The following is a 21,490-nucleotide window of genomic DNA, read 5'->3' as shown; positions in this document are numbered from 1 at the left end:
CTTTAATGGGCCGTCTCATTTTTTCCCTTTTCTTTTTTGTTTTAACTTTAAATGCCCGAAAAGTATGTTAAACGAACGAATTTTTGAGAAAATTTGACACCATTAGATTCGTCGCAACTTGAAGTATTTTTAGAATTTTTTTTGAGAATTTTTCATTTTTTTAAATTTAAATTTAAATTTTAAATTTGGACCGATTCCATACCAGACCAAACTGGAACCGGGCCGGACCGGTTTGACCGGTAACCGGTCAAACCGGACCGGTTACCGACGGTTCGGGCTGCTCCATTTACTCCCTCGTATCCACCCCCTGCTTCCCGCTCATAAAACTCGCCACCCCCGGCAGGCAGAGCGGGGCAGGCGGGCAAGCGCGCGCATTACTTGCAGCGCGGGGACACGCCCCCGGCAAGCCAAGCCAGCCAAGGAACCACCACTCCTCTCGCGTGAATTGGCTTCAAGGACGAGCAGAGAGAGAGAGAGAGACGCCATTCTTGTTTTCGCCTGTGGTGGCGCGCGGCGGCGGTGCATGAGGAAAGGGGGAGCGGCGGCCGGGGCAATGGGAAGGGGGGAGGCGGCGGCGGCGGTGGCGGCGGAGCTGGAGGACTCGGCGGGGAAGGCGGCGGCGGTGGCGGGGCCCGTGCTGAGCCCGCTGAGCGAGACGCTGTGGCGGGACAGGGCGGGCGCGGCCCTCCTCCTCGGGGACGTGTCCGCGCGCCTCGCGTGGCGGGACCTCGCCGTCACCGTCGCGCTCGCCGACGGCGACACGCAGGCCGTGCTGCAGGGCCTCACGGGCCACGCCGAGCCGGGCACCATCACCGCGCTCATGGGGCCCTCCGGCTCCGGCAAGTCCACGCTGCTCGACGCGCTCGCCGGCCGCCTCGCCGCCAATGCCTTCCTCTCCGGGACCATCCTCCTCAACGGCCGCAAGGCCAACCTCTCCTTCGGCGCCGCGGTACGTCACCGTCGTCTACTAGCCAAGCCTGCTGTCCGCTGGCCTTCTCATCCTTCCTTCTCAACAACACGGCTTGACTCTGGTTTTTGTTTGGAATTTTGCATATCCAAATCGCTCAATGCATCAAATGGCATTTTCATTTTCTTGAGCACTAGCTTCCAACTATATATGCAGATGAAAACTGGAAAAAAAAGAGAGAGAAATTTTCTAGTAAAATGTTCCAGCCTTGACTTATTAGATGTTGATCTGATGGATGGATAAACAGACAAATCCTTCCTAGTGCAGAAGTTTGTTTTTTGCCCTTCCCAGAAAGAACGTTTTCCGTGTGAAAAAAAAACGAAACTGACCATGTGTCTCCCATGATTTTTGGAGTTGATTTGGACACGTCAAAAGGTACAGCACTCTAGGCAGCTATCTAGCAAGTAGCCGGTGTACTACCTATTCGGCAGCACACATCACACTTTCCTTGTTCTGGAGCACCCTGGTGGTGTCTCTTTCCCACAACCACATCCGTGATCCTGAATTCTCCTTGGATCTTCCTGCATCACCTCACCTGAACACCAACACTCATATGGAGAAAGAAGCTGGTCACTCGCTCACTCACATCACTCCTCACACATCACAGGTCACATGCCTGCTGTTTTTGTATCCTTTGCCGCCTTCTGGCTGGCATCGGCTTCGCGTTTGCATCTGATCTGCTCGCTTTCAGCAGATGTCATGCTGAATCGGGGGCTCTAGGCTCGACTCCACTAAACCCTTTTTGGTTGGGGTTAGATCAGTACCCGGCTCCGGTCAAGATCGGGCCATCTGCCTTCGCTGTCACCTGTCTGTTTTCGGGTGTGCGTTTGGTAATGGGGTTAAACACTCACTGGTTGGTGTGGGAACACGCCAGTTATGTTTCCTGAAAAGGGGAACCGGGGTTGGAGTGTTGTTCACCGGTCTCCTAAGCATGGGGTCACCATAAGCTCATGATCTGTAGTGACCTTGCTGGTCTTTTCTTATCGGTTTTTTGTTATACTTAATCGAAAAAGATACGGCGTAATCTCTAAAAGATGACTTTCATATTATTGTACCTTAATCGAAAGATATAAGAGCACCAGTAGCCACGAACTACTTAGTACCTAAGAGAAATGTGCAGTCAAATTCAAAGCAGTATGAAAGTGATGATCCTGGATCTCGATATGTGGCATGCATCTGAATATTTGATCGATGTCATCTAAACATCTGGTCATAATTCACACCATGAATTCGCATCCTGGTACTGAAAGTTACGGTCAATCTGCAATTTCAGGCCTATGTGACACAAGATGACAACCTGATCGGCACACTGACGGTGAGGGAGACCATCTCATACTCGGCGCGCCTCCGGCTCCCCGACAAGATGCCCAGAGAGGAGAAACAGGCCCTGGTCGAGGGCACCATCATCGAGATGGGGCTGCAGGACTGCGCTGACACGGTCGTTGGCAACTGGCATCTGAGGGGGATCAGTGGTGGCGAGAAGAGGAGGGTCAGCATCGCCCTTGAGATACTGATGAGGCCCAGGCTGCTCTTCCTGGATGAGCCTACCAGTGGTCTCGATAGGTATGTACTGCTACATCTCCCATGGTATCTATCGTCTGCCAAAGTGACTGATTTGCAACCACAAAAAAACTGTGCAGTGCTTCAGCATTCTTCGTTACACAGACGCTGCGCGGGCTGGCCAGAGATGGTCGGACAGTTATCGCTTCGGTGCATCAGCCGAGCAGTGAGGTGTTCACCCTCTTTGACTGTCTGTATCTTCTATCAGGGGGGAAAACTGTCTACTTTGGGAAGGCCTCTGAGGCATGTGAGGTAACAATCTGAGGTTGCTCTTGTTTGTAACAGTATTTCTGCTATGCATATGGGATCTCTGAAGCATCTGCTATATTGTTCATCCTGCAGTTCTTCTCCCAAGCTGGTTTCCCATGCCCACCGATGCGCAACCCGTCGGATCATTTTCTCAGGTGCATAAATTCGGATTTTGACAAGGTGAAGGCCACTCTGAAAGGATCAATGAAGACGAGAGTAAGTTTCAGAACTTTGTCAGCTCCCTAGTATTTGCTGTACCATGTTGGTTTACATCTCACGATCATTGCTCTCCTTTTGCATATGTAGTTTGAAAGATCTGACGATCCGCTCGATAAAATCACAACTTCGGAGGCAATGAGGAGGCTGATAAGCTACTATCAGCACTCACAGTACTACATTAATGCACAACAGAAAGTAGATGAGATGGCACGGGTTGTAAGTACTTAATTTTCTTCAGCGATCTGTAACAATTAAAATTTTACTAGTCCATTTTAGTAGAACTAAGAGGATAGATGTGGTCTGCTGTCTCAGAAAGGAACAGTGCTGGACTCGGGAGGGAGCCAAGCTAGCTTTGCGATGCAGGCGTTCACACTCACGAGGCGATCGTTCATCAACATGTCGAGGGACTTCGGATACTACTGGTTGAGGCTTATCATCTACATTGTTGTGACACTCTGCATTGGGACTATCTACCTAAATGTCGGCACTGGGTACAGCTCCATTCTGGTAAAAGTTCTTTCTACAGTTGATGCTTACATTTTTCTTCAGTTACATCTTACGCATTAAAACTATCTACTTATCCTGAATCCGAAACCCAACGTTGGTAATCTGACAAAACTGATGAATAAAATCAATCAGGCTCGGGGCGCATGCGCTTCTTTCGTATTTGGCTTTGTCACATTCATGTCGATTGGAGGGTTTCCATCGTTTGTCGAGGACATGAAGGTTTGTGGAAATCACTAAAGAAGCAATGACATTAGAGAAGTTCTTCAGGTCCTAACACTACTAACTGAATTTTCACTGTTCAGGTCTTTCAAAGGGAGAGGCTTAATGGGCACTACGGTGTGCTGGCTTTTGTCATCAGCAACACACTGTCAGCCATGCCCTTCCTGATCCTGATCACCTTCGTTTCGGGCACACTGTGTTACTTCATGGTGCGCCTCCACCCGGGCTTCACGCACTACCTCTTCTTCGTCCTGGCCCTCTATGCCAGCGTTACTGTTGTCGAGAGCCTGATGATGGCCATTGCAAGCGTGATCCCCAACTTCCTCATGGGCATCATTATCGGTGCAGGAATTCAGGTAAACTGAACATCCCAACAGCTTGAACCTATCCATCATCTATCAGGCACTGTTAGGAAAAGGAAAATGCTGTGCTTCCGAATTCTGGATTAATTCTGACACTGTGCATGGAACCACACATCATAAAGCTGATGCTTATATTCTCTTCTGATGATAACAACACACATTTAATGGGAAACAATCCTTGGAAATGGACAGGGCATATTCATGCTTGTATCAGGATACTTCAGGCTTCCACATGACATCCCAAAGCCTTTCTGGAGGTACCCCATGTCATACATCAGCTTCCACTACTGGGCATTGCAGGTAAAAAAATTGTAGTTTTTTCACAGTGATTAGCAGAAGCTACCAGTTATCCCAATTCTAAAATCAAATATACTAATCCGTAAGAAAGATCAGAATAATGAATGCAACGCATGGACTGCGTTCTTGATCGATCTTGCAGGGCCAGTACCAGAACGATCTCAAGGGCCTGGTGTTCAACAACCAGGACGACGAGCTGCCCAAGATCCCGGGGGAGTACATCCTGGAGAACGTGTTCCAGATCGACGTGAACCGGTCCAAGTGGCTGGACCTCGCCGTGCTGTTCAGCATGATCGTCATCTACCGCCTCCTCTTCTTCGTCATGATCAAGATAAGCGAGGACGTGACCCCCTGGGTGCGCGGCTACATCGCGCGGCGGCGGGTGCAGAACCGGCGGCAGCGCAAGGTGGAGCTGGCCGCCCGGTCGCCGTCGCTCCGCGGGTACGTGGTGGACGTGGCCAGCCTGCCGGGCGATCTCCCCTGAAGCATCGCCGTGCAGAAAACCTGAAGAATGCGGGCGTGGCACAAAAAGGCTCAAAGCTGAAACTAAACTAAACCGTACTGTGATATATATGGTCATATGGATGCGTGTAGCTATAGTAGTAACTGCATGCTTGACGCTGTATTGGAGTGTTCTTTGATGGACTTCTAAGATCGATGTATATCTGCAGCTGGATGCAAGGTTTGATCCCTTCTCTGTTTCAACCATTGTTCATCTTTTTTTTCCAGCCGGGTTTATCCATCTCAGGATACAGAAAGGCCCGAATGTTCCCTTTGGCTCTTATCAGAGCAGCAGCAACGTATATCCATCTGACCAAGTAGCACCATGGACATGTCACGAAGGTAAAGTTTGAATGGTTTTGGTCCAGCATGAAGCATTCCCTAGCCTGGTGCCCAGCTAAATAAAAAAGTCACCATCTAACTTTTTTCTCCCCTCTCCCACCAATCCCAGCTGGCTAAGTACATGTAACTTTTTTTACTTGTAACCCGGTGCAAAATCCAGCACCACCCTTGTCCCCAGGGTGGAGCACCATGAGAATCTTACTCTCTTCCCTCAGAAAATCAACGTTGGAGCTGCTCGGTGAAACGATCTCTCATGGATGCAACACAGTGCAGGTAGCATCTTCTGTAGCAGTGGGTGCGTGAAAAACAGCGCTATAAATGGCAACAATGCACAGACACCTCGTGTACTGAAGATTTTTTTTTTTGCCGGTGGATGGATGGATCTCGTCAGGGCAGCAGCATGCACGTACTGACGTACTATACACACTGTGCGGTTTACGACATGAACAGGAGAGGGAAAGGACACGGCATGGTTATGGCGATTAAGTGCCAAACTGTTTTGCCACCATGGCTAATTCATTGCCGCTTCTGGCCATGTTTGGTTGTGGAGTGAAAATGTTTTGATGAGAGAGAAACGATGCTTTGACCACTAATTAGAAGTATTAAATAAAGTCTAATTACAAAATTACCTCCACAACTATGGTACTGTAGCAGTTGCTCTAGCTAATGAGGTCTTTGACCGCACGATTAGAGGATGATTGAGCGCGGTTACTGTAGCATCACTGTAGCCAATCATGATAGAACTTGGCTCATTAGATTCGTCTCGAAAAGTTACACACATTCCTAAAAAGGTTTTGCAAATAGACTTCATTTAGTACTGCATGCGGACATTCGTCTTTTAGCGCAAAAGTTTTCGTGGATTCAACCAAACACGGCCTCTGATCCGAACCTGACGGAATGGCTCTGTCGCAGACCCATCACTCCATCAGGCAGTGCTTACTGCTTAGCAGGAGGAGTTAGGTTTAGTTTCCACCATATAAATCCCATAAATACAAAAAAATCGTCACATCGAATGTTTCGATATATGTATGGAGTACTAAATAAAGTCTATTTATAAAACGTTTTACATAGATGGGCTGTAAATCGCGAGACGAATCTAATGAGCCTACTTAAGCCATGTTTTGCAACAGTAATACTACAGTAATCATCCGCTAATTATTAATTAATTATGAATTAATTAGCATCATTAGATTCGTCTCGCGATTTACAACCCACCTGTGCAAAAAAATTTGTAAACAGACTTCATTTAGTACTTCAAATTAGCAAGATTCCAATAAAAAAATTTTTATGTTTGATCTAAACATACCAGCCGGATCACAGGACGAGTACTCATCATCTCTCCCGGTCCCAGCAGCGTGAGGCCATGAGCTCATCGATGCTCCCTGTGGGTGGGTCGCATGGCGAAGTTATTGCAGCGGGCAGCGTTAGTGACCTGACGCGATCCGTTGGCTGCGGCTGGAGGCTGTTGTTGGTTTGTTGTAAGGGAAAATTACTGTTAGTTTGCTGGTAGCTGATAGCTGGTGCTGATTTGGTGTGAGAGAAAAATACTGTTAACTAGTAACAGAGTGTATCCCCGCTGCAGCATCAGCCGTGCAAGAAACTGCAGGTAGGCGACGGCACATGAACTCGCAGGCAAGTTCGGCTAGGATTCGCAGATATTTTTTCGCATGATTTGGTGCTGGCCGAGGATTATTATTAGGTGCTGGGACCTGGGAGTTACTCCAGCAACGGCGTTAGTACTTCTGAATTGACAAGCCGGGGGAGACAAGTGGGGTGAGAGATGCAGCCTCGCTCTCCATCTCTTCCTCGGTACGGCGTTCCGGGATTCAATCTGCAGCCCGGGGCCGTCCTTTCTCTTTGTGCTCGAGCACGGGCATGGCATGTGGATCCGTCGACAGGAAGGCGGCTAGAGTTTTTTTATTGCCTCAATCTTTCATAAAAATTATAGTATCTGAACTCACGCGCCAACACACATCTATAACCCACTCATATCCCTAATGCGCAAACCAACACACATCTCTAACCCACTCATATCCCTAATGCGCCATATCCCTAATGCGCAAACTAGAACTACAATATATACTTAGATTATACACCACGACTAAGAGATATGACAGTTGTGGCACATCCATGTGAGACGACGAAATTTATTCTGGGGACACAGCCCGGTGGGACACCCAAGCCGATCCAGGATCGAACCTGGGCGGGCAGGAAGCCACCCACCGGCTTATGCCACCCGCGCTACACGCGGTTCTCGAAGGCGGCTAGAGTTGGTGTGCAATTACTGGCAGAGTAACTGAATCGTGTCGCCTTACGGTCAATTGGGTAGGATGGGTTCTTGTCGTTCCCCCTTTTTTTTTCTTTCCCCTGGGGTGTCTACGATTTTCTTCAATTCTTCACTACCTGATTGTTCACAAGGACCGTCTGTAATTTTCTAGTACAAAACCTGCATGGGTTTAGGTTTGGGAATATCAGATCAGGACTATTCAGTAGTGACTACTGACAGGAGATGATGGGGCTGAAGGTTTGATGGAAGGCAATGTCCTCTGCAGGGAGAGAGAACGAGAGCTGAGGGTTCGGCAGGCACCGCCAAACTCGGAGTCATTAAGTAGTAGGCGGTGCTCTAACAAGAGACACGCAACATAATCCAGCTCGCATTGCGTTGCATGCACGATTAAGCCCCTGCTTAGTTCGCGAAATTTTTTGGATTTTAGTGCTGTAGCACATTTCGTTATTACTTAACAAATAATATTTAATTATAGACTAATTAAGTTTAAAAGATTCATCTCGGACTAATTAGTTAGATTGTGTAATTAATTATTTTTTTAACTGTATTTAATATTCTATATATGTATCCAAACATTTGATATGACGAATACTATAAAAAAATTTAGAGCCTAAGATAAAGAGTTAATTGAACTCCGTTCCGATTGGGAAACATTCTCCAGAGGAACAGAGAGTTGGGTCGCGTCCAGCGCGAGCTGATTGATTGATTTGATCTGGGCCGCAAAGGCTCGGGACAGAGATGAGACAGCCGGATGTCACTGTCACGGAGTACCAGCGGTTGAGGGCTCGAGGTTTTATTTGGTTCTAGGGCTAAACTCTAGATCATATCCTATAAAAAGAATTTTATTATTTATAAGTATTAATAAAGTATAATTATAAAATTAATTGCAGAATTTTTAGACTAAATTGAGATAAATCTAAGGGGTTGTTTGGTTTCAGGACTAAATTTTAATCCATGTCACATCAAAAAGAATCTTAGTATTTAAAAATATTAAATAAAAATTAATTATAAAACTAACTGCAGAACTCCAGGGGCTAAACTGCGAGATGAATCTAATAAAGTATATTAATCAATGATTAGTAAATGATTACTGTAGCACCACTGCAGCAAATTATGGATTTATTAGATTCATTAGATTTGTCTCGCAAATTAGCACTCAGCTGTCAAAAAATTTTATAAATATATTTTATTGATACTCTAAAATAGTAAGATTCCTTTTGATGTGATAACTACTTAAAAACATCCCCATCCCCGGAAACAAACAATGTCTAATAGGGTATATTAATTTATAATTATTGAATGGTTACGGTAGCATTATTATAGTAAATCATAGATTAATTAGACAGATTTTATTTGATACTCTTAAATAGTAAGATTTTTTTAGTGATAGGAGCTAAAAAAAGCTGTCGGAAACGAATAGCGTAGAGAGCTTGGGTTTGTCAGACACACAGCAGTGTTCACTGTTCAACTGAGCATGTCCCTCGGTTAGATTTCATCCTGAGCCCAATTTTCAAACTTCGGTTGTTTTTCATTCAAATTTCGATATGTTCCATTCAAATTTTGGATATTTTCATTCATATTTTTAATAAAATAAATAAAATTCATCTGCAAGTGTGGGAAAGCAAAAGGAAGCCATACACACAATACAAAAACAAGACAACTTTTTCGAGAGGCGAAAAATGAAATAAAAGAAAAGACAAAAGGGTCACTGAGTCAACCCTCCCCATGGCCCGCTCAGGCGGGCCGAAACTGAAAGTATGATTTCTGGGCCTCCGGAGTCCAGAACGAGCAAATAAACCCACCAAATAAAACCCACCGGAGAAGTGTGGGGGCAAAAAAAAAACCTAGCGATGCTGCAGATCCGCCTGAGCAAGATCGGCTCGTCGGACTCCGGCGCCGCCGTCTCTGGCGCGGCAGCCGCGGGCGGCGCCTCCGCCGCCGCAGGGGCGGCTGCGGCGCTGGGCGGTGGCGTCCCGGAGTCAGTCACCGTTGCGTGCCCCGATCACCTGGTGATTGCGGACCTCCCCGTCGCGAAGAGCCTCGGCGCCGTCACGACCTCTGCCGCCGCTGCCGCGCGCGCCATCGGGCGCCGCTCCCGACGCCCGCTCGGGGAGCGTGTCCACATCTGCTCCCGCTGCGAGTTCCCCATCGCCATCTACGGCCGCCTCGTACGGACTCCTAAACCCTAGCATTTTTTTATGCGGCTATCAAACCGCGAGCTTGCGCTGCTCGTGTTGCTTCTATGCTAAATTACAGGTTTAGTTAACCGCGATTGATGCTATAGCCATTTACAAGTTATGACGGAGTTAGCAAATTTTGTGGTTTAGCAATTAACACAGGGACGCCACTAGCCTTAATCATGCCCTGTCGGTAACATAATTGTAAATAATGGACCAGGGGATGGACATTTCTTTGTCTTACGCTCCTTTTTAGGGTTTTAGATTTATGAGGGTTGGAACAAAGCACCAAAATGTATTTAATTTTCAAGAGCTCATTGGGAATGATTAGTGGCTTGGTATTCTAGCAATTCCATTTGTAAGGCGAGCTAATAATTACTGGCCTAGTTTTAAGCTGTATTGGATTGAATGAAGGCAGTGTCGCTGTCCTCATACAGTTCTAGTGCATCTATTTGTTCAACAGATCACACACAGTTTGCTTGTACTTGATACTTATTAGCCTAATTTATATAATACTAAATGGACTATTCATACATTTGCATCATGAAATAAATCTTCGCCATAAGTTGTTAGTGTTATGTTTAAGCTTGAATTAGTCATATATTGTCCGCTTTCCTTTTCTTTTTGTTCTGAACTACTTCGTAAGCAAGTCAAACAGAAACAGCCTTGCCCCATGTAAAATAGGTTGGAATCATCTTGGTTTCTGTTATCTTCAGTATTCCGTATTTTATGTTCCTGACTTCCTGTGTTTCTACCTTTCCCTGAATAACTGCATACATGTGGCCACTCAATTATAGATCCTTCTCTAATATAAGCAGTTGGCCCCTGTAATAGTGTAATGAATTTGTCTTGGTTTCAGATTCCTTGCGAACATGCCTTTTGTTTAACCTGTGCAAGAAGTGATTCCAGCTGCTATCTGTAAGCATTCTAACTCCCGAACTTTTCCTAACTTGCTCCGTCTCATTCTCACATTCATGGCAATTTGTTTTACTCAGTAGTTCATGTCTTCACAGTAAGGGTAACATGCAGTAGTTCAGTGGGTTATCAGCAAAACATGATATAGCTTACTCTAGTAAATTGGTTTCTTGTACGGATTCTGAGTCTTGAATGATTCTGATGTTCTGTTCATTTGAATTGATAGATTCATATATTGGTTAAAAATTGACATATCCTGTACCTGTACCATTAACACGTTATCAAATATAGTGCAGGCAATTTCCTGGAAATTTTATGCTTTCATTCCTTAATTAATATGGATAGCTGCTGTGTTTCTCTTATAGAGTTTAGCTGTCGTCAATTTTAAACTTCTGTTCTGCTGCAGATGTGATGAGCGTATTCAGAAGATACAGAGTGTGAAAATGATGGAAGGGATTTTTATCTGTGCTGCACCGATGTGTCTCAAGTCTTTCCTTAAGAAAGCAGATTTTGAGTCTCATGTGCCTGAAGCCCATGCTAACCTCCTACAAACTAATGTAGAGAAGGAAGAACGTAACGAGTCAGATGCTCCTAACATCTCCCGTGCTTCTGCAGGGGATACTCAAAGACAATCTCAAACGCCTGAAATGTCCACTGCACGGGCTCCACCAAGGCCAGGTGTTTCACCCACTTCAACTTCTCACATGCAAGATCGTGAAGAACGCTCCCGCTACCACCAATCCAGGGAGCAAACACCACTAAGGCCCCCAATGCTTTCAAAACCGCCATCATTCCATGGTCGCCACTCATATCAATCAGGGGATGCTCAGGCCGAGAACAACCCACCTCAAGGATTTGACCGGCCCTACAACTGGGCTTCTCAGTCACGCCAGGAGAGCCCTGGTGCGGCAACGCCACTTCGCCAAGAATCTGACCACAGTACTCAGGACAAGCAACAATTGATGGCTAATGCACCCTTTATGTTTCCACCAATTCCTCCTCATCAGGCAAATTTTATGATGCCCATGAATATGAATCAGCCTATGATCCCCAATGCACCATTCAATTATCCTCTCCAGCAGGATGGAAATCCTCAGTATTTTGCTGCCCCTTTCCAGATGCAACTACCAGATACTGGATCAGACCAAGGTTCCATGTCGGGTGTCCAGCCTCCAGCTGGTCCTATGAGCTTCCCTGAGGGGCTTCAGCGCCCATGGGCTATGGGACTGATGGGTAATCCATTTCAGTCAATGGCCCTTGGGCAGGGAATGGCTGATTGTGCTGGTGATCCTCAGGGTGGTGGTGGTATGGCCTTCGTGCAGGCTAGTTTTGGGGGCATTCCTGATGGCTCCATGAATCCAGGCATGTCAGATCGAGGTGATGGAAGGGGTATTCTAGCACAGATGCCTATGCCGATGCAAATGCAGATGTCACTTCCCCCACCTCCCCCTACACAACCTCCATCCGGCTCACAGCAATCTTTTAACAGGAGTTGATGTTTTTTGTGCACTAACTGATGGTTATTACCAAAATTGCATGTTAATTCGTTGAGCAAATTGTAATTTTGTCGTTTTAGCATGTAACTTATGAGAATGAGGTAGCTCAGTTCTATCCCCTCAGTGCCTGCCCAGCTATTGGTGGAAGGAGCTTGTATTATGTTATAACTGGTCCTGTTTGAATGAAATGTTTGCAATTTCTGAAATTTTAGTTCTGGATAGTTGATTGTGTGCCATTGTACAATCGATGAAATAAATCTGTCTTTTAAAAAATTTTGAAGTGTTAGAAGTTTCAACATGTGCTGAATTGTGTTCTAAACTTCTAATGTCTGAACGCTGATATGCCCATTGCTTCGAGATATTTTAGTTCAGTTGCTTCGTTTTGGCTGCGTACAGTACATGCCAAAAACAGGGCAACAAAGGTTCTGATTGAGCAAATAAGAAGACGAGGACTCGCTTGATTGGGTTCTGATTGAGTAAATAAGAAGATGAGGACTCGCTTGACTCTGGGACAATTGAGCACCCGGGCCTGCGTACAGTACATGTCCATGTTCAATTTTATAACGTGAGCATAACGAACCCGAGGACTGGAACGTAACAATAGAAAAAGATTCAAAGTGGACGATACAAGTGCACTAGGACTGTTACTAGGGACCTATCCGCGGGGAAACGAGAGACCTCTAGAAGCAAAAGCAAACACGCAGAAAAATCTCAAAAAAAAAAATCAGATCCTTTCTCGATTGATTTGTGCGTCACTCTTGCGCAAGGGTGATACAGACTAATGTTAGAGTACGCAATTGCTCAGCTAACCAAAAAAACATGGGAGGAAAAAACATCAGCAAATTGCCAATGTGCAATATGGGGGCAAACTGTACAAATATAGTATGTAACTGTTTACACCTGCTATATCCTCCTTTCTCCCAAAAAAGGAAACTCACACTGCTATATGTAACTGTGACACCTTTGATATCCTACACCTGTGTGTAATTTCTATATATTTCGTCTGTTATAGTTGCTCATCCTATGTGCCTAATATCTGTTATGAGTTATGACCAAAGGAAAAAGGGTAGGGGGTTGAAATTTTTGTGAGTTGCGGTTTGGTCACTGTTTACACGCTTGACAGTTGCAAGATATCCTGAAGAAAAAAGGCGAGCTCCTGCGCTAATCTCCCAACTTCGCCTTGCCGCCTGCAAAGGGATGGGCATCAAATATTTCAGTCGACTCGAATAAATGTGTTTTGAGGTTTTATGCGATACTCAGTGCCATTGAAGTTTACCTTGTCAGCGACTTGAGGCTGGCGCTCGCCTTCTTCAGTTCTTGGAAACATAGACTGCACCGCTCCGACCTGGCAAGATATGCGCTAGTGAAGCAAATCTATTTTATGCATATGGGACAAGAAGCAGGAACCATTTCAATGAGATGAAAGGAGGAAATACCTCTGCTCGGCCTCAAGGTCCACACCAACAGGCGGCGCAGCCGACAAAGCCAAATAAATAGTGGCACCAAAGCTCTTAACAAGGCTAAGAATCATCCCCAAGGCAACGCTCAGATGCCTGCATCAGAGAATGTCAAAGCACAGAGGTTAATCATGGGCTTTCACTTTTCTAACAAAATAGTTACTGTTGCAATTTATATTGGCAGTCATTTTCCATACTGCTAGCACCATATACAAACTGTGGAAAAACAAACTTAAAACTGTGTAAAAATTTTTCTCGAACACGCAGGAGATCTACGTATCAATATATTAAGAAGTTAAAACTGTTTAAATGGTAGTTAAAGATTGCACAATCCATTGCATGCACCAATAAATGATGCTATTGGTGCTACCATCAGTGAAGGAAGCCATGGCAGGTTCAATATTGGCCTTTTCTTTCTGAGACCAGGTATAGGTTTGGACCCTTACATAATAGCTAAACTGTTCAGTTGCGACCGATAAGACTAATGCATGGAAATATTTGAATTGGAAAAAAAACACAATCGCGCAAAATATTTGATTCTAGTGATGCAGAATTCTATACAAGTAGTCGTAGCCAAGAATACAATTGGCTAAAGTCTGAACCATGAACACTATGTTATATCAATGCATTCAGAGTTCCAACCCTTTTATTCAGGAAGGGGGATGATTTATAGCCAGATTCTCCTTACATCACAAGGTCCAACTCTCCGCAAAGCATTTAGTCAGTTTGAACTCAAATGTCATGGGTATTGGATCATTAGGGTAGAGACACGCTAGAGGGCAGGGTCTAGCCCTACTGCTCCGGCGGCTTGGACACGACAGAGGACAGGGTAGGCCCTGCTGCTCCGGCGGCTTGGAGAATTGGAGGATTTAGGATTGATTCTTCTTCCTTGATTGATTAGATTGATACATCTCCTCTGTTTATATAGAGTGACTTACTTGACCCCTAAGACTTCTAATCTTATCCCTAACAAACCCTAAAGTGCTGGCGGCGCTACAGTACCGCGACGCTACAGTACTTGGGCCCATATGGCCCAATAAGCCTAGTTGACCGCCCATAACATCAAATAATAAAAAAATGTACAATAGCAAGGTCAAATTTAAATAAATCCCACAATTCTAATATTGCATAAATTAAGAGAAAATATTAGAAATCACCTGTCATATTTGCTTTCAAGAAGACTGGAGGAAAGACGTAAGAGAGAAGCGCAAATATCTAAAGTGATATGATTACTATTCTCCATTAGAGCATTAATTATATCAGTAGTGACCTACAAGAGTAGAGAACATGTCAGAGATCGCAATGCATGGAACTCTAACAAAGATGGTAATCAAGAGTACAGACAACACAATCCATCATTCTCCATGTAGCATCAATAGATCCCCTTATATCATTTCTTTGCCAACACCGATAAACCACCTGCAAATATCAGTATATGACACAGTGACTACAATTACTCAATATATATAACATAATCGTGTCTCATACCAGAAAATGAATTCTTGATAATTACTCAATAGATCTTATTCTGGACCTTTATACCTCTAGTTTTGTTAGCCGATACTTCATTATATCAATAAATTCTTGATGGTTTTCCATTAGACCATACATATCATCTTCATCACTAGCTGAAGCACCAAGTTTTCCAGGAAGTGAAGGGTGCAGCCTCTGCAGAAAATAGTAAGACAGGGTGCATTATGAAAACATATCAACTATACTAAAATTGACGTCCAAATAACACAATCTTGAATGTAAACATACCGAGCTGTATAATGTTGGCACATACTGGATGTTATCATAATTAGAAGAGTAAGGTCCTGTTCCAACCATTGAGCTTTAGTGATAATTCTGAAGGAGGCTGAAACCAAAAGAACAATGTCACGTCTCTACGACTTACGACTTACGATGTTCAACAGCGTGCTTTCCACTTGATTCCATCCATTGGCTCATTCCGATTACTTTATTTCTGTCTGTGTTGGCAAATTCTGTATTCCATGCAGCATCAGAATTTTGTTTGACAAAACAAGACACGCCGGACCAGCTACCAGCTTCATTAAACTCAACACTTTCAGGGCATACTGAATCAGAACGGCTATCATCCCCAGTGCCTGAAGATTTTCTGATAAATTTCCTCTGTGAACTAATAGGCTTTGACAGAAATATATGCTCATGCCCTTTTGTGCTTTCTGGAGCCCTCCTTGTATAGTCAATATCTGGATTACCTCTCAAATTAGTTTCTGGGTTTATGTTTTTATAATCCACATCATCAGTGATTCTTATGCGGCCAACTTCTTCAACCATCTTTGAGCTCCTTGAATCAATTATATGTATCAACTTGCCACTTTCTTTGCCATGATTAGCAATTAAACCTACTTCTATATTTTGAGGCTCAGTAACTGGTAACTCACCTGTGGCAGCTTCACTGAGAATGGGATCAACATTCCCCTTGGAGCTATGCCTTGGAGCAAGAACAGGTAAGAAAGGTGATTCCTTACTGTCATACCCCAAAATATGGGATACTGATTTATACATGGGAGCTGCCGGTGCACGTGAATCATGAGACAGCATTCCAGCATCTGAAGAGAGATCCACTTTAGAAACTATTGATGCTGGTAAAGGTACAGCAGTGCCTGGCTGTCTCTTCTGGCGGTCAAAGAAATCTGGGTTCAATCTAACTCTAGGAGAAAGGAGAGGTGCAGAATCAGATCTTGTGAGCTGGTGATCCCTTTTCCCAGGTGGCTTTGCCAATCTCTTCCTTACCACAGAAGAAGATGAGACAGGAATCTCTTTTGAAGTAGACATTGAGCGTTCAAGAAGAGTATATGAACCAGTTTCATCGGCTGCTTCAAGAAGAACAAAATTATATCTTGTTTTAGATTGCAGAGATAACAAACGGATAAGTTGTAAGAAATGTGATGGATGCTTTAAGTACCTGGGCTTGTGGAAACTGGTAGTCTACCAAGCACTGCTGATTTGCTATTATCAGATTGAATTAGCCCATCTACACTGCCATTCAAGTGTGATCCAGCACAATTATCAGCATAGGGCTCATGTTTCTGAAAATTTATTAAGTACCATGTCAAGAAAAACGACCCAACTGCTAACATAGTAAACTATTCATAATATTTCATACCATCAAATCCACAACCCACACACCAATACAATTTTGGTTATATGAGCAACCAAGAAGCTTTCCTTCATCAACAGTTAGATCTGCTAATGTGGACCAGCCTACATCAACCACATCATGACATATGATGGGTTCCCAGGAAAGAACCTATAAGCAAAGTGATAATATGTAATGACCTTGTTCCACTATTATATTTCCTTAAAATGAAATGATTGTGTAATAAATCAGTAGGGCATCTACCTTTAAGCATTCATGTAATCCACAAAAAAGTGTTTTACCATCACTGTTGAATTTCATAGAACGAACTACATTAGCCTGAAAATTGAAGACAGCTGCCATTAAGCAATTGATTATCTGATTACAGATCATGTGCTTTGTTTCCAACAAGCACTCTCAATCTCTCATCCAATTCCACACGCAAATTCCAGAAATATGATGGTATGAAGAAATTGATGATCAGAAACCATACCGGCTCAAAGTATTCTCGGCTGTTCTGCATTAAGCAGGAAAAGGTTAATTATATTATATCCAAGAAAAGAAACAAAGTTGAGAATGTACGGCAAAATTAGCTTCTTTCGATTAAACTCAAATACAAAAGGTGTGGTTATGTACCCCAATTTGGCTTATGAACAATCTTCAGAAGATTCAAAAAGTACATACCAATATACCTATTTTAGGAAACCTCAATTTTTAAATAGTTGTTTCATTAACAAATTATTACATTACATAAGCTTAATAATAACTATTTTTCATATGGTGCAATCTTTGGTCTGGCATGCTGCAGTATTGGTACAATTTCATGACCCCAGACATAAAAAAGAACTGGTGCTACAGGCTAACTTCATGTGTTTTTCTTGAATCCTTGTAAGATTATAGTAGTTTATAAATTGATAATGGTAGATCTTAAATTAAATATATTTCATTTAATCCAAGCACATGATCAAATCACCTGGTTAAATACAACTTTTTAAAATTGTAGCCTTCCCAGAGCTAGGCAGATAGCTTTTCCGGATGACTACATAACCTTGGGTTCAACAGCTATGCTGATTCACACTTTGAACATAGGATAGCTTGAATTTGGGACATGAAAAAAAATCACTTTCTGAGTCATTATATATAGAAATGGTACCTCAGGTCCAGAAGAACCAATCAGCTCAAAAGTCTCAAGGTCCCAAAATTTAAGAGTCTTATCAGCTGAACCTGCAAAAGTTTTGAAAAGAACAGCATGGAATGTCACTTGAATCTCCAGATGGCGTATAAATAAAAAGCACGAGGGAGTAATAAGCCACAATAAAAAAGTAAAAAGTTTATATTAGAAAAAAAATAAGGAGAAATTGTGATCCCAGGAAAAAGCCACCACAGTGTGAGTATGTACAATCTTCAAAAAATAGGACCTGTTATCTAACCTGTAGCCAATAAGAACTCATGGGGGTGAAAATCTAAGCAGTTGACTGGACCTTCATGAAGACTGAAGTCGTGCAAGAGTTTCCCGGCCGTCAAATCCCAGATCTAGCAAGATATTTTAAACATAGTTTCAGTGATCAGGAATATTAGCTATAACAGTCCAGGTTGCGAAAACACCTTGAATTTTTGGTGCTACGATTTTAGAAACTTTTGCATCAAAACTATTGTACATGCTCGCAATTTTACCTTCACTGAGTTATCAGCCCCTCCAGAAACAATCCATCGACCATCAGGAGTAAATTTAAGTACGTCAATTCGCTAGGTATGGCCCTTGTATGTGTGAATGCATCTCTTCTTTCGGATATCCCATATTTTCATGTTTGTATCTGAAGATCCAGAGGCCAAGAATTCTCCAAAAGGATGGAAATCAAGAGATGCACAATTCGATCTGTGCCCAGTGAAAGTTCGGACAACTGCGATTGTGAACGATAGTCAATATAAACAAAGACAATTGCATAACACAATTGCAGTTTATGTATTCAATGCAAAATGTACCGAAGCATCAACACTGTTCATACCTTTCGCCTCCTCAACATCCCATATTTTTATTGTTCCACTTGCAGAACCAGCACCTATGGTAAGTTCAGAAGAGTCAAAGCTCACTGACTCAATTGGACTTGTAAGGCCTGATAGGCTCTGTAATGTACAATGACATCAGTTGAATTAGATGGTTGATTACCAAAAAAAGTGAGAATGACAATACACACGAACCGGCAGCATATCCTATAGGAAATTACCAGGAGGGCACTGGGTTTCCCTACAGCCCAAAGATTGACCTTCAAATCCTCCCCACCAGTGATGAGGATCCTTGATGTCCGCCTCCCAAACTTGGCACAATTGACATTGGAAGCATGTGCAACAAACTCCTCTGATAATTGTCAAGGAAACAAGATATAGACAACTGATACTACCACAAAAAGTTTGAAGTCTTATTTCGGAATTTACTTTCTTCAGATATAGTCAAAGATACAATAGAATGTTTTGGATTATCATGGTTGAACCACAACATCTTTAAATTTTATTTCATAATTCACTTTTAAAGGATCTAAATACACATTTTCCACAAGGAAATAATGACGGAAAATACATATGAGAATACTTAATAACTCATCATATTATCAGCATGGCTGGTCACCATTGACGTTCTCAACATCAAATGACACCATGGTAATACTAAGTTTATACCAGTAGCAGGCCAGCAGCACTGCCCATGCTATGCTAGCACCTACATTCTCAACGACAAATGAATTATATTTGTGGCGCCATGATTATATTTCAGTAGCTGAACCATTCATTCTATGCAAGCACCAATGACCTGAGTTCTTGATGGAAAGAAATAACATGTATGACATTTGGACATTCTGAATTGATCCTCCCAATGTTCATATGATAGGGAACATATCAGGTGAAAACCAACCCTTTCATGCAAACCGTGCAAACTTCAATTCGGACCACCTGATCAACATCCAAGGGGCATGAGGGATTGAATAATGTTACAATTAACCGCCCGCCTCTAATCACACTTTTGCAAATTCCCTCTCCCACTCCCCCTATGCACCCCCTTGGATGTTGATCCGATGGCCTAGATTGAAGTTTGCACGGTTTGCACGAAGGGGTTGGTATTATCAATATGAAATGGCACCAATTGATGGTATAACACTAAGTCCATACTCAGGCATGGACTTCTCAACGAAGAGAAATAGTTGGCATGAAGTTACAAGCACCTAAGACCTAAGTTCTCGATGGAAAGAATAAAAAGTATGGCATCTAGACATTCTGAATTGACCTTCCCAACTTTCATTTGATAGGTGCGAGGACTTCATAAATCAGAATGTGCAGCATGATCCCATTTACAGCAATTGATGCAATCTGTCACACAAATGCCAAACTACAGAGCACAGGAGTAAAGTTTGCTGGCAGACAATAGAACGATTCTCCTTTCTCTGGCTAACCCAGACCAGCAAAATTAGTTTGATCTTTGCAAAAAACCGTAATGTTCCAGATCTGAAACTTGGCAATACCACTTTCTATTCTCGCACTAAATTTCATTCTGTCACCAACTTCACAAGTAGCAATAGCAAGGCAGCTCGGATGGTTCCTATGGCCTACGAAACTCGTGCCCTGTGCTCCACCAAATCACATGCTCGCAATAACAAAACCAACATGAACAGTGAACACCAGAACAACCCGAGACTCGGAAACAGGACCGAATTCGTTCCCCGGGAGCAAATCCAACCCAATTAAAACCTAGCTGGTGCGATTCAAACAAGCAGGTAAAGCAATCCGACTTCGAATAATCCGATTCAGAATCCCCAAACCGGCAATTCACAGGATACGGAGCTTGTAGGCTCGCTTGGTGGCCATCGGCGACGGCCGCCGTCATCAAAAGCTTGGACTCCCGCTGCGGGGGAGAGAAGGATTCGGATTGCCTCGCTCGCTGTCAAGATCCTCTCCCCCCCACCCGCGGCCTCTTCGCTGGCGCTAAAACTTCGCCACGGTTGTCAGGTGGTGGGAGTGGGTGGGTGAAGGGAGAAGGAATGTTGAGGAAGGAAACCAAACAGCTACTTGGCTTTCCTCCTGCCTTCACGCCTTCACGGCCTCTTGTTAGGTTTTCCGGTTTCTCCCTTTTCAGTTTTTTATCTGAATTATACTTTGAAAGCATCTTATTGTGGAGCCACTCCGAATAAAGTTTATTTAAAGCTATGAAGCCATATAAAATTAAGAAATTTTTTAGAGTAAATAGTGAGCTTTGATATGACAATCTTTTTCATCTCCTGAAGCTTATGAAATTTCTTATTATTAACTCACTATTCTTAACATCGTATTTAGTGGTCATTTATATTATTTAAAATATAAAGAGTATAAAATTCAGTCTCCATAAAGCAATAATAAGAATATTGATACATATCTATTCATAGAATAAGTGTGCGTGTGGATGTAAACATCTCCGTCTGTATTATGTTTAGAAATAAAAAACTCTTTATAATCATGGGTGGATTTAGATTTCAAATAGAGAGAGACCATCTCTATCTTCTTCCTCTTTCTTTTCTTTTATTCTTTCTCTCCATTTATTCCTTCTCTTTTATCTATGGCTAAAAATTATTAGAAACACTTTAGAGGAGCTTAATAGTTTCCGCGAGAGGTACGAGGCTCAATTTTAATCAAACTCTCAGAAGATGCATCTCATGCATATAGATTAAGAAAGGTACAAAATGATAAGGCTAAATGTTTACATGTACTTTTTTTCACCTTTTTTTATTCTTCAAATGAAATCTTTCTACTACATTTACATCTTGTTAGTCCATCGTTAATATAATATATATATATATATATATATATAT

General features: G+C 43.1%; 2 protein-coding genes and 1 pseudogene across 2 annotated transcripts; 2 read left to right on the top strand and 1 right to left on the bottom strand.

Moving 5' to 3' along the window:
- The first annotated feature begins 335 nt into the window (after positions 1-335).
- On the top strand, positions 336-5,071 carry LOC120650655 (ABC transporter G family member 11-like). The gene is made up of 10 exons (XM_039927860.1): positions 336-949; positions 2,241-2,530; positions 2,608-2,779; positions 2,870-2,992; positions 3,083-3,211; positions 3,308-3,502; positions 3,635-3,721; positions 3,805-4,077; positions 4,276-4,383; positions 4,523-5,071. The coding sequence occupies exons 1-10, from the start codon at positions 524-526 to the stop codon at positions 4,862-4,864; spliced, it is 2,145 nt and encodes a 714-aa protein (XP_039783794.1). The 5' UTR covers positions 336-523; the 3' UTR covers positions 4,865-5,071.
- Positions 5,072-9,325: 4,254 nt separating this feature from the next.
- LOC120650654 (E3 ubiquitin-protein ligase HAKAI homolog) lies at positions 9,326-12,309 on the top strand. The gene is made up of 3 exons (XM_039927859.1): positions 9,326-9,678; positions 10,547-10,605; positions 11,009-12,309. The coding sequence occupies exons 1-3, from the start codon at positions 9,361-9,363 to the stop codon at positions 12,096-12,098; spliced, it is 1,467 nt and encodes a 488-aa protein (XP_039783793.1). The 5' UTR covers positions 9,326-9,360; the 3' UTR covers positions 12,099-12,309.
- A 545-nt stretch (positions 12,310-12,854) lies between these two features.
- LOC120650653 lies at positions 12,855-20,513 on the bottom strand (annotated as a pseudogene).
- Between the last annotated feature and the right edge of the window lie 977 nt (positions 20,514-21,490).

Source organism: Panicum virgatum, chromosome 9K (assembly GCF_016808335.1).
Source record: "Panicum virgatum strain AP13 chromosome 9K, P.virgatum_v5, whole genome shotgun sequence".
In the NCBI taxonomy this organism is placed as follows: domain Eukaryota; kingdom Viridiplantae; phylum Streptophyta; class Magnoliopsida; order Poales; family Poaceae; genus Panicum; species Panicum virgatum.
This window is presented reverse-complemented; position numbering and strand designations above follow the sequence as displayed.

What these genes read in the sequence shown, in the direction of transcription:
- LOC120650654 (XM_039927859.1), top strand. Translation starts at nt 9,361, where the DNA reads ATGCTGCAGATCCGCCTGAGCAAGATCGGCTCGTCGGACTCCGGCGCC. An exon ending in TCGCCATCTACGGCCGCCTC is followed by an intron (nt 9,679 to 10,546) that starts GTACGGACTCCT and finishes TCTTGGTTTCAG; the next exon opens with ATTCCTTGCGAACATGCCTT. An exon ending in AGTGATTCCAGCTGCTATCT is followed by an intron (nt 10,606 to 11,008) that starts GTAAGCATTCTA and finishes GTTCTGCTGCAG; the next exon opens with ATGTGATGAGCGTATTCAGA.
- LOC120650655 (XM_039927860.1), top strand. Translation starts at nt 524, where the DNA reads ATGAGGAAAGGGGGAGCGGCGGCCGGGGCAATGGGAAGGGGGGAGGCG. An exon ending in ACCTCTCCTTCGGCGCCGCG is followed by an intron (nt 950 to 2,240) that starts GTACGTCACCGT and finishes CTGCAATTTCAG; the next exon opens with GCCTATGTGACACAAGATGA. An exon ending in AAGGATCAATGAAGACGAGA is followed by an intron (nt 2,993 to 3,082) that starts GTAAGTTTCAGA and finishes TTGCATATGTAG; the next exon opens with TTTGAAAGATCTGACGATCC.